This window comes from Sebastes umbrosus, chromosome 11, assembly GCF_015220745.1.
Source record: "Sebastes umbrosus isolate fSebUmb1 chromosome 11, fSebUmb1.pri, whole genome shotgun sequence".
Classification (NCBI taxonomy): Eukaryota; Metazoa; Chordata; class Actinopteri; order Perciformes; family Sebastidae; genus Sebastes; species Sebastes umbrosus.
Window position 1 is genome coordinate 12,123,900 of NC_051279.1, and position 12,872 is coordinate 12,136,771.

Genomic DNA, 12,872 nt, shown 5'->3' on the forward strand with positions numbered 1-12,872 from the left:
TACATTTCCTGCAGAAGTTTTTTTGGAGAAAGCTACTTTATATCTCACTTATGTTCTTTATTCCTTTACACAGAGGTGGTAATTCTGGTCTTTTTACTCAAGTAGTAGCCTCACTACAGTGTAAAATACTCCATTACAGGTAAAAAGATGGTGAGATGAAGCTACTATCAACTACTTTTTGTTAATTGTTTGTGAATTATTAACTATGGCTGCCAAATAAAGCAAATACAATATAGCAAGTAGAGCGTAAAGTGCAGTATTTCCCACTAAGATTACAGAGTAGAAGTATACTGTAGCCTTACATAAAAAGCAAACTACAATTAGCCTTTACCTTAAATACTGAAGTACAATATTTGAGTAAATGTAGGCTTACTTTGTTATATTCCCACTGAAAACTGAAAAAAAAACGTTTTACTTTTATCAGATGGATGAGTCACTTAATGATGAACATGATGAAGTTTTAAGCATGATTTAGAATCTTCAGTAAGTTCAGTCAATAACAGTAATAATAATATATTTTTTTTATTTGTTTAGCACCTATCATACATATGATGCAACTCACAGAGGAGAATAAAAACAAAAAAACATGAAATAAATCTATAAAGAATTATAGATTTTGCATCATCTCAACAGCAATGATTGTAATTCAACAAATGAAATTGGTGCTTTTGATACTTTGCTGCTAATTCCAATCTTTTACTGTACCTTTACTTTTTATAGTGGTATTGCTACTTTGTTTTTACTCAAGTAACAGATTGTAGTGATTCCTCCACCACAGCTGGATTGGTGTTAAGTGACCACAACTCTGCAGGCTTTCTTTGATCATTATCACCAAGTGGTCTCATCAGAATATAAATCCCCCCGGCACCAGGATGTAAATAAGCCTTTCACACATGCATTGCAATCTTAATGGTCTGCCAGTGCTGACCATTGACACCCCACCTATCCACCCCCTGCCGACACATAACCCCCAACACATCTGGTTTATTTGCACGTCAATCCCACTCACTTATTTCAAGTGATGGATGCATTTTCTATGTACTGTTCCGCTTCATGAAGTGGAGGCTATGAATTAACAGTAAGTGCCTGAAGTAAAAAATAAGGTGTCAGCACTACAATACAGACATGTTTGGACTTGAGGGACACTTCGGTACAGCAAGCCCACTTCCCAAAAGAAGGATTACAGGTAATAAAATACAGAGAACATAAACTATTTTATTACCTGTAAACTGGACACTGAACAAAAGAAGTAAATTATACAGGAACTAAAGAGGGAAAAGACTCATATCTGTTTATATGCTGTAGGTTTCCACAGAGGACACACAATTTCCAGGATTTTGAAATTGGCAGAGGAAAGGGGATGTTTGATGTAGAAAGAAAGTGTTTGCCTCAGCTTGTTGAGCAACAATTATTTCTTTAGTGGCCGAACATAACTGTCATGAGCCCTGGTGCATATTGTTTTGTCACACAAATGCGTGATGATTGTTGTTGCATTGGCAGGGAATCAAACACAGACTTCCCTATTCACGGGAAAAGCTTTACCACTTGACCACAAATGATGTCAAACCCCAAAACTTGTGAAGTCAATCCCAAACCCTGAGTAAAGGCTGTTATATAAACCATATACAAATTAATAGGAATATGTCCTGTTGCAACATCCGGATTTTTGACAAGTGAGCTTGATGTAGTGCTAATCAGAATCACGTTTATTTGCCAAGTAACTAAGGAATTTGACTCCGGTTTTATGCATCTATCTCAATGTACTTACACAGAAATAGATATAACAGCCAGGATTAAAGGATGAGGAATAGACAGGACTGTTATGTACACAAGTATTGAAAAAATAGATGCATGCGCTGTATAAATATTATATAACTATATACTGTATATCTAAAAAGCACCAATGACAACAATAAAATAATAATAGGATAAAATAAAACATCTATATACAAGTTGTAAACAATTTATCTTGCTTTTACTGCATCATGCTGTTTACATTTAAGTGATTTACTTTCAGCCTATGTTGAATAAGTTTGTAGGTGTTATGTAGTATAGAACATAGTTTAAGATGGGAGCAGCAATAGTTGTTGTTGTACTGCTTACTGAGGTCTCTACATGCTGTACAATCAGTCAGCTCTCTATGAATGAAAAGCATCAGAGAGCCTTGGTTGTTGTTTTTCAAAGTAAGATATGTGGAAACTGTCTTATTTTAAATAAAGCACCATACATTAACAAATCACATATAAATAGTTAGGCTATATCCCATCACCCATGACATATCAGTGTTTGTTTTGCTGCCATTAGTTATGATAAAACCTCATATTATTTCACTCTGATTCCATCACTGCCCATGTGTAATGACCTTTGCCCTTTAGGACTTGGCCTCTTTGTTGTCAACCAGAACACAGAAACCCAACTTTACACAGGAACAAAGTTTAAATGGGTTGGCTTGCTCAGGTAATTAGTGTGAGAACATGATAACATTGGTGTGTGATAACCCAAAGGGGTCAATTATGTGTTAAGAGATTGGAAGACTGTACCTACATGAATAGTTTAGCTATCTTGTATATGTATCTTGTTTAGCTTTTAATCAATCGACAATGAGATGAAACAGGTTGATGACGTTTCCGTATGTTTAGGTGTCCCTTTTAAAAGACCTTTGACCTTGATATTCCACGACAAAGGTGTGTGTCACTGCAGGAGGTGTGTCGCGCACAGAAAGATACCGCATGTTCAGCTAGATAACAAGTCCAGTCCAGTTCAAACGCACAGACAAATCAAGATCAGTAGTACAATCCCACCATCCTGCGTAAAACATTGTCACGCAATGTTATTTTGTTTTAGGAATGTGTTTAATCTCGTGTGAAACATTCAACTACACAAGCTACTAAGATGCATTTTCAGTGTGGCGATAACAGACATAAACTAGATATTTTGTGTTTGTTTTATGCAGACGTGATGGACCACAGTAACCAAACTACACACATGTCCAAGCTAAAGTCATCACAAACCCACAATGGCGTGCCGGACTTTGCTGATCCTCCAGGATAAAGAGGCAGAGGGCAGACGGGGAAGTGAAACAGAGAGGTTCAAGAAGAACCATGAGGTAATACAGTAAAATACATGACACGGTCAACTGCTTCTCCTTTTGCTCCACAACAGCAGAGGCGATGTCCGGTGTCTATCAGGAGTGAGTGTGTGAGAGGGCGTCTTTTACATGGTGTGAACGAAGGTAACCCTGTTGTTCTCTGGAAGCTGAATATGGTTTTTGGTCAAGTCTGGATGATCTCATCGCACCGAACAGGCAAACATCTGTTTATACGAGTCAGCGAGGTTATTGCAGTTAACGTCTGTGGGTTAAAAGTGGTTGAACTGGATGTTCAAGTTCACAATTGAGTGTTTTTCCTGCAGCTCATCCCTCATCATCTAGTTCTGAGTCAGTGCTGTCAGCTGATGGGCGACATGTGCCAACAGAGTTTACAGCATCGTGTCACTTTAATGAAGGGGTCACAGGCTTGATGCACGCAGCAGCTCATGCTTGTCCATCAGTAAATAATACACATGTTAATGTTTGGAGTCTTTTTCACCTACAATAAACTATCCAGGCATCAGATTAAATTGCTTATCAGTTAAGTTACATTTAAACATACAACAACAAATTGGTGGAAAATGCCTGTTTATAATTTCCGAGAGACGTCTCCATATCGCTTGATTAATCCAAACAACACTCCAAAGCCCAAAGATATTCAGTTTAGTATCCTGTATGCCAAGGAAAGGCCTCAAATCCTCACATTTGAGAAGCTGGATCCACTAAAAAGGACAAAAGCTTCATGTTCAAGCAGTGCAGAAACTTAGTTGGTTGGCAACATGTTCCTTAAAATTTACAAATATTTGATTTGGCCGAGTATTATTTAAAATTAGGATTAGCTTGACATTTTAGGAAATATGGTTGTTCACTTTCTTGCTGAGAGTTAGCTAATAAGTTGATACTGCTCTTAGTGTCTTACTTTGAGAATGCACATTGCACAACTGCCATCACAAGTAATTATAAGTGATCTAAAGTAAATACATGGATTTCAGTGTAGCTCATAATGTTTTCATTTGTCTCCATTTTTCCGTCCATTATATCCTGTCTGTTTTTGCTTTTCAGAATCTATTCGGGTTATTTCTTCGTCATTAATCTACTTAAATAATTATGTAATAACTGGGTTCATAACCCCCAAATCATTTTTTTTGTTAAAGCTGTAGGTTCAAAAGGGCTAACTCATATCAAGACAACGTAATTGAGCAGAACAAGACAAGTAAAAGAAAGGGGAAAAGGTGGTTCCTTAACCCAGTGAAACCCAGAAAGCTTTTATATTAATACATCAGGAATTACAACTTTTAACATGCAGAATCGACCTCCCCTTAATCGGACATAATAAGGAATCAGAGCTGTGTGTGCTCGGAGGGTTAATTGTGAGCGTAGTCTGTGGCAGCTGGGGGCAGAATAGAGGAATGTTGTTTGCCACTGGGTAAGGCAGCGTGGGAGCGACCTGGCAGCAGGGATGGGGGCACAAAAGGAAAATTAAAAAACAAGGTGGAAGCAGGATGTGTTTGTGTGAACTTTCAGACTTGCAGAGACAAACCTGAACATGCCCTGTCCAAGACCCACAACTGAATCTTACAGGGGCGTGGCGAGGGGGGGGCAGGGGAGGAGGCGAGATTTTGCAACCTGAACTGAACAAACAAGAAAGGATTTATTCCCTTCTTATTTTTATGTGGAGTCCATGTAGGAAGTTTCTTGCTTTCTTTTAACTGTCAAAAGTGAAATCCATGTTTTGAAAATGGCTGGCAGCTACAGTTTGTCGACCATATCTGCGCATGAATATACACAATTAAGTGACTCTATATGTTCAAGGTTCTTTATTTGTCATTTATGTCATTTCCAGCAAAGCAGTCGTTGGCAATGAAAATCTTTGGTCTCAGGTTCCTTCAACAATGCTCATGAAGTATGTATATATAAAGGGGAAATCACACAAGTGAATGTAAAAGCAAAATGATAATCTAAGGCATAAAATAGTACAGATAAAACAAATATAAACAGAAGTGAATATAAAATAGTAATGTAAATGTAATTTAGTTGACAACAGTATTTCAGATGGGAAAACTGAGTGTAAACAGGATGTAGTATGTACTGTATATGTATGATTCACCAGATGGCACTAAGATTCTTTTCAAAGTTTCTTGTTTTATCCAGGTGTCAACCTCTGGGTCTGAAAGGTTGAAGCCAATGCTGAAGAGCCTTAAACTTGTATTCTTTCTAACAGCCAGCAGGGGGCGACTCCTCCGGTTGAAAAAAGAAGTCAGATTGTGTAGAAGTCTATGAGAAAATGAGCCTACTTCTCACTTGATTTATTACCTCAGTGAACATTGTAAATTTGAGTTTATGGTCTCAATCTCTAGTTTCAAGTCTTCTTCAATACAGCATGATGTTCATTTAGTAAATTATGGTCCCATTTAGAGTCAAATAGACCATAAAGCAGGGGATGCTTTAGGGTGTGGTTACCTTATGATTGATAGGTCACTACCACGCCGTTGTCCAGTCTGGGAGTTGTCTGTGTTTTCATCTTTGAACTTCAACCTTTTGACAGTGTGTTTTCAGTTCATGAAAGTTAATTCGCCCTAAAAATGTCTTATTCAGCGTTCAGTTGTACTTAGCTCCACTCTCTTGTGTCATTCTGGTTGCAACAAAACAACATGGCGACCGCCAAAATGCCGAACTCGAGGCTTCAAAACGGCAGTCCACAAACTTATAGTGGCTACGTCCCACTTCTTATATACAGTCTATAATGTTATCCAGTCAAGTCCCAAAAAATAACCAGTGTTTTTTATGTTTTCATGTATGGGACATTTGTGACTGTGTGAATTTGAAGAAGTTCAAAAGAAAATAATTGTCCAAAAAAGTGTTTATATTAGTGTGATGAACAAAATATTCTTTTTTAAAAGCTTATTCAGATGATCAAATCATTTAGTCATGTAGGTGTGAGTAACCACATTAGAGATAATGTTTCTAGTTTCCATTACAACATCCACATTGTAATTGTTGTTTTTCATTTGTTTTTGTTAATTTCATGTAAAGGTCCAGGATGTAGTGGCATCTAGTGGTGACAATGCAGATTGCAGCCAGCTGAATTCCCCTCCACTCACCTCTCCCTTTCCAAGTGTTTTGGAGAACTACGGTGGCCTTCAGGTAACGTAAAACAGTGAGAGGCTCTCTCTTAAGTCAGTGTTTGGTTTGCCTGCTCTGGGCTACATTAGCAACATGGCATCTGTGAAGAGGACCCACTTTCTATGTAGATATGAAGGGCTCATTCTAAGCTAACGAAAACACAACGATAATTAGTTTCAGGTTATTATACACCAGACATAGTTATGAATATTATATTCCATTTCTGCCAATAAATGCCTCAAACTCCTACACATTGGTCCTTTAGACATGAAACATTTGGCATCCTCAAATCTTACCAACACTCATTTCAAATGTCATGAGAACTTTGTAAATCACACAAACGACTCAAGTTTATGTTTTCATTTTTCTTTATTTTTATAATATAGGAAGAGATAGGTCTAAAATCTTCAACTTTCAGAACTGGTGAGCTTGTGTGTTTTCATATTGTTAAAACGTGGATGTGTTGCTGGGATTGAGGAATTGTATTTCTTTAGATGCAGTTTCTTTCTGTTTAACTTGAGGTGGCTTTGACAAAAGACTCGAAGAGAGAGGTGAGCTGGGCCTGGAGGTTCTGGGCGTAGGGGTCCAGATTTTCCCTCAGCTCCTCAACGTAGGGGGCGGCCAATTCTTTCACCTGCTGGGCTCTCTGAGCCAGCTCGCCTTGGACATTCTCGGCCACGGGCGCCACGCTCTCCTTGAAGTTCTGCAGGTGCTGGTCCACCTTCACCTTCAGGTCATCGGTGTAGGGCCCCATCTGAACCTGCAGATCCTTCACACTCTGCTCCAAGTTGGCCTTCAGCTCCTCGCTCTTCTGCATCAGGGTGGTCCTCAGGCCCTCGATGTCCATGGATTCTGCGTAGGGGGCCAGCTCCTGTTTAAGCTGCTCCACTCTCTGCTGGATCTTGGTCTTCATGGCCTCGGTGTAGGGCTCCATATTTTCCCTGACGGTGCTCAGCTCCTGGATCATACGCTCCCGCAGCACGTCGGCCTCTGAAGTGACTTTGATGATCAGGTCCTGGGCTACGGGGGGAAGCTGCTCCTGCAGGGTGACTGCATACGTGTTGGCCGCATCGGCGCTCTCTGTCAGACGGGTACTAGACAAGAGAGTGAACAATGAGATTAAGTTTTATCTTTACTTCGTATTCTAGTGAGGAGGAATTGCACTATCCAATTGTTTACATTGTCAACAATGGTCTTGTCTGACCTACCTGACATCCTGTCCAAACTGAGACTTCCTGATCATCTGGAGGGTGTCATCAGCTGTCTGGGTGGCCTTGGCAACGTAGTCCCAGAAGGCATCAGTGACCACATCCAGCTGTGGCTTGGGTGCATCAGCAAGGAAAAGGTTGGCTTGACAGCCTGTAAGATAGACACAATAACAGTTAGAAACGTTTCAGCCTGATTTGAGGTTTTACAGCATTCACACTAGTACATATTTACTCTTAAGGCTTGTAGTTCTTTATCTTGATCATTACTGGCTCCAAAAATGATATTTTGCCATCATACTCACCACTGAAAACGGCGAGGACGAGCACAGCGAGGACCTTCATGGCTGTATAACAAGGAGATACAAAGCTGGTTAGCACAGCGTGTTCACCGAGAAGTATCTCTGAAATGAAAAGCTCAGCTGTCTGCTACTCTGAGACAATTCTCCATCATCATCTTACCTGAGTTTGCGAGTGTATCTGCAAGTCCACTTGGATGCGCTTGTGTTGAGCTGCTGAGGTCCTGCAGCTTATATAGCACACCAGACTGTAATGATTAATGATCCCAAAGTCCAGGTGCTAGTGCCTTGCTGTCACCTTGCCTCACCTTGCCTCACCCTGCTATCCTCATCAACACCTTGTGTCAGAGAACATGCACATAACCATACTGTTACACTAATGTACATACATAATAAGTACAAAATCAGTTTTATATAGCTTCATATATCAGCGATCATCTGCAAGATATAATTTTTTTATTTGCCTTACTTGATGTACAGTATATGACTTAAACGAGTGGGACAAAATCCTTATGTTTAACCTTAAATGAACCTTGTCCTCACAGGCCTGTCTGTAATCACTTAGCTTTTCGTAGCCGCAGATAACTGCCAAGACGGACAAAAAACCCTCCCCTTAATTTCTTTGATGTCGGGCTTTGATTAGATATGCAGTGGATGTTTTATTGTCTCTATTAGCTTGACATCTTGCCAGCTAACCTTACAGTTACTCATAGTTCTAGTTTCTATGTGTCTGGTCTATGTGTCAGTTTGGCCAAAGGTTAGCAGATTCAAACACCGTCAGCTTCTGAAGGACAAAGTAGCTGCTGTTTCACGGCACACATACCATAGGTCACTTTGCTGAAACCACTTTTGAAGATCAGCATTTTCATTTTTACTAAACACACTTCCAGTACTGGCACTTCCAAAAATGGCATCTATTTTGGAGACCCTTGACATGAAAAAGTTGGAGATTGCTTTCAAAATCTGTGTGCTTATGTCCATCATTCACTTTATGCTCCTCTGGGACGGCCGGGCAAAAGGTTTAATAAATAATTAAGCAAGTAAGTAAATAGTAGGGCTATGCATATTTGTAATATTTTTATTGTTCAACGCAGGCCATTTCGGTAGAGACATTAAAATTATGACAATAAAATCAAGAAGCGCTTTCAGTCAAAAATAGCGTAAGCGTAGGTCTGCTGCTGGGTGCTGATGTTGCAATGGAACAATTAGCTTTCACTCCTTATCAATATACGTTCTTCGGCAACAGCGTCTGTTGAGCAGCAACTGCTATGGAATTCTGCCAGTGATGGTTGCTACCAGCAACAGAATCGTTTTTTCCAAAGATGTCACCCTGATTTTCACAACTCTATTAAGTATGAATGACATACAAAAAAACTGAGATTAGACTCTTACATTTGGGATGTTTATAGATTATTACGTACACATTTTAACTGTTTCATTGCTATAAAATTAAGTCAAACCTCCAATAGAAGACCCTGAACCTGAAAACAGTTTCTTATTCATAGTCAGGATGTCCAGGTTGTGTACAGTAGGCCTATATTCAGATTTGAGTCTTTATTTTGTCACCTATTGCACTTGTTGAAATTAAATTGAGCACTTTTTTTCGTTCTAAATCACCAAATATACAGTTTTTTCACAGAGTTCAGTATCTGACATGCTGTGAAGTAAAAGAAAAATGTACTTTTGTGTGATGTGTTTCAGAGGTTTGCTCCCAATTCTTGGTAATGCTTAAATGTCCTTATGCTTACGAAGGAGATTTATGTTACTTCAGTAGTGTAGAAGATGAAAAGAAATAACTTTTGTCTGGTAACTCTTTCTTATTACAGCCCTTATCTATTTATACCACCTTTATCTTTTTATACCACCTTCTCAGACAGAGAGTGACAACACTGTGTGCTCTCAAATAGTCATAATGTGGACTCGGGTCACATGACTTTAACTTGAGTCAGACTTGAGTCACAAATTTGATGACTTTAGACTCGACTTGACAAAATCAAAAAAGACGTTACAACTCGACTTGGACTTTAACACCAGTGACTCGTGTCTTCACTTGAACTTGAGCCTTTTGTCTTGAAAATACTTGATACCTCCCCCCCCCCAAGCCCAAAGATTTAAAAGCATGTTATTTAAAGTGTGTACATGAATCAATTCATTTCCCGAATCAACTAATGTTAACGCTATTCATTCTCAGCATGTCGTACATACAAAAACTATGCGATGGTCAACAAAAAATTAATTGTAGTATGCAAAACGTGCATGTCGAAAATTACAGAGGGATACGCAAATGCATTATATTTGGCGACGCGCATTATGACTTGTTTAGGACTTGAAACTCAAAGTTTAGGACTTGGGACTTGACTCTGGACTTGAGTGCAAAGACTGGAGACTTACATGTGACTTGCAAAACAATGACTTGGTCCCACCTCTGGTCCTCACCCACCTTCCTCTTACTCTGAAAATAAGTCTCACCATCTGCTATGAGCTCTGAAAGGCCTGAAATTTAAAATATTGTACATTTGAAAGAAGGTTAGGCAAAAGTGACTACATTACTGTTTGACTCCAGACACAAATTATACTCGCTGAATACTGTAAAAAAGTTGACATTATGTGTGATTATGTTGAGCCTTTTTCACCCCAACAAAAAAAATAACATGATCGTGACTTGCTATTTTATTCACGTTGCTTAACCCTAATACAAAGTCCACTAGTGTGAGCATTAAGGTTATCTGGAGTTATCCGCTGGCTGTTAACACTGGACTACATGGTAGTTAATTACTACTTCCTAAATGCTTTCCAGAGAGGGATCAGAGGAGATCTAGTGCAATAATACTTGTGGAATAAGACTTTTAAGCCGCATAACCTCTGTATACTGTAAAGATTGTGTCAGTGTGTCTGCATTGTAGCCTTGGCGGTCATGTGATAGTGGCATTAGCGGAGGACCAGCAGAAACAGGAAGAGAGTCATTGTGACAACATGGAAGGGACTCCTGGACTTTGGGCTCTTGACTACAACTGTCATGTGGCTTCAGTATATATACATGGAAGCGCCAGTCTGATGCACTCGCAAACACGCTAAACTCTTGAGAGACACACGAGCCAAAAGCAGGTGAGAATCGTGCTACATTTCAAAATTTGAAGCGGCAAATATAAATGTTGCAACACTTTTAATGCAGCTTGAAAGTTAACTAGATCGTAAATGTTTTTCAGCAAAACGCGGTCATGAAGGTGTTCGTTGTCCTCGCCCTAGCAGTGCTGTCTGGTAAGTTGCAAGCTTTTTGTTTTTATCTTTTCTATACGGTCAAAGCTACGGCAACTAAGAGCAGTCAAAATGAACTGAATGGCTGAAAATCTGATCTGTTCTCAAGCTGTTCTTGTGTCCATCCAACAGGCTGTCATGCCAACCTCTTCTATGCTGATGCACCCAAGCCACAGCTGGAAGTGCTGACCGATGCTTTCTGGGACTACATTGCCAAGGCCACCGAGACAGCTGATGACACCATCGAGATGATCAGGAAGTCTCAGTTTGGACAGGAAGTCAAGTAAGTTGTGTGGCACACAGGACCATGGTGACTGGGCCTATTAGTGATCAAGATCAGTATGGTATTGCACAAACTCTAACCTTTATTTTGTCTGACTTCTAGTGCCCGCCTGGCAGACAGCACTGACATTGCCAGCAAGTATGCAGTCACCCTGCAGGAGCAGCTCCCCCCTGCAGCCCAGGACCTGATGACGAAGATCACCGCAGAGGCCGACGTGCTGAGAAATGTGCTGACCCAGGAGCTGAGCACCGTCAGGGAAACGCTGGAGCCCTACACCGAGGACATGAAGGCCCAGATCCAGCTGAGAGTGGATCAGCTCAAACAGGAGCTGGCCCCCTACGCAGAATCCCTGGACTCGGAGGCCCTGAGGACCACCCTGATGCAGAAGAGCGAGGAGCTGAAGACCAACTTGGAGCAGAGTGTGAAGGATCTGCAGGCTCAGCTGGGGCCCTACACCGATGACCTGAAGCTGAAGGTGGACCAGCACCTGCAAGACTTCCAGGACAGCGTGGGCCCCATGACCGAGAAGGTCCAGGTCGAGCTGGCTCAGAGAGCCAATCTGGTGAAACAGATGGTGGCCCCTTATGCTGAGGACGTGAGGGAAAAGCTGGACCCCTACGCCCAGGACCTCCAGGGCCAGCTCATGTCTCTCTACCAATCCTTTGTCAACAGCAACTAAGTCAACCTCCACAACTGCTCCATCGTTTATCAAGATGCTGGCCTTGTTCGGTCTACCATCTGTAAAATTGTACTGTAAAACAAATTAAACTAATATTTATTGCTAGGTGCAAAAGCAAACCTCTGCACTCGTCAGAAATGTAAATACAAAGTTTTTATTGTATGTTGTGAAGTTGGAAACTGTAATTTTGTAATTTCTGTAAGTTATTAAAAATAAATACATGAATCTGGAAAATATACATTTTGTATTTGCAGTCTTTCACAGAATATGTACAAAAAATCGGATCACAAGAAATATCTTTTTCTTCAACACCATCGTTTTTAGAGCACACAAAGTATGATGATTACATGTAAAGGGACTACTATGGTCACAAGCCACAGTGGGACATGTGCTGCTTTTTTCCCAGGAGGCAACTAGTATTACTCCCGTGTCTCAACATGTCCTGGTTCCTGTCACAGTTTCGTCTCCTTCTTTATCCAGAGGCAGACTGTTGTTCCTATTCAGGGACTTGTCAATGCTTGCCATGTAACTGCACCTTCCTGTTGTCAACTATAAAATCAAGAAATGGCTGTGACTTATGTGATGTGAGAGAGGCCTAAACATGTCAGTAATGGATATATCCCATTAGATTTGATGTAAAACAAAAAGAGCCTTTCTCTAAAAATCAGATGCATTCTTATTTTATTCATTTTTTTTGTTTTGATGGTGCTTTGAAAACCACAGAATTCCTTCTGTGATAAAAAATAATAATTGCGCAACCTCTTATTGTAAATATGTAAGACAAAGCCTTATCCTCCCTCTGTTGACAGTGCCAGCATCCAACGTGGAGGGTCAGAGTCCAATGACAATACCGCATTTACACTCACATACACACACAACACACACAGTGCATATTTGTTCCCTGGTTACATCAAAACAAACCACAAAAACTGCTCTGAAA

The 12,872-nt window shown here is 40.2% G+C and overlaps 2 protein-coding genes across 2 annotated transcripts; one reads left to right on the forward strand and one right to left on the reverse strand.

The window, feature by feature from the left end:
• Positions 1-6,561: 6,561 nt before the first annotated feature.
• On the reverse strand, positions 6,562-7,975 carry LOC119497715 (apolipoprotein A-IV-like). The gene is made up of 4 exons (XM_037786061.1): positions 7,879-7,975; positions 7,722-7,763; positions 7,420-7,570; positions 6,562-7,305 (listed from the first exon to the last, which is right to left on the reverse strand). The coding sequence occupies exons 2-4, from the start codon at positions 7,759-7,761 to the stop codon at positions 6,723-6,725; spliced, it is 774 nt and encodes a 257-aa protein (XP_037641989.1). The 5' UTR covers positions 7,762-7,763; positions 7,879-7,975; the 3' UTR covers positions 6,562-6,722.
• A 2,719-nt stretch (positions 7,976-10,694) lies between these two features.
• Positions 10,695-12,168, forward strand: LOC119497716 (apolipoprotein A-IV-like). The gene is made up of 4 exons (XM_037786062.1): positions 10,695-10,820; positions 10,922-10,973; positions 11,103-11,253; positions 11,356-12,168. Exons 2-4 carry the CDS (start codon positions 10,934-10,936, stop codon positions 11,930-11,932), a joined length of 768 nt encoding a protein of 255 aa, XP_037641990.1. The 5' UTR covers positions 10,695-10,820; positions 10,922-10,933; the 3' UTR covers positions 11,933-12,168.
• Positions 12,169-12,872: the final 704 nt, after the last annotated feature.

Coding starts and splice junctions, on each gene's coding strand:
- LOC119497715 (XM_037786061.1), bottom strand. CDS start 7,761: ATGAAGGTCCTCGCTGTGCTCGTCCTCGCCGTTTTCAGTG. Junction 7,571..7,721: donor CGTCCTCGCCGTTTTCAGTG/GTGAGTATGATG, acceptor TCTATCTTACAG/GCTGTCAAGCCAACCTTTTC. Junction 7,306..7,419: donor CAGTTTGGACAGGATGTCAG/GTAGGTCAGACA, acceptor TCTCTTGTCTAG/TACCCGTCTGACAGAGAGCG.
- LOC119497716 (XM_037786062.1), top strand. CDS start 10,934: ATGAAGGTGTTCGTTGTCCTCGCCCTAGCAGTGCTGTCTG. Junction 10,974..11,102: donor CGCCCTAGCAGTGCTGTCTG/GTAAGTTGCAAG, acceptor TCCATCCAACAG/GCTGTCATGCCAACCTCTTC. Junction 11,254..11,355: donor CAGTTTGGACAGGAAGTCAA/GTAAGTTGTGTG, acceptor TCTGACTTCTAG/TGCCCGCCTGGCAGACAGCA.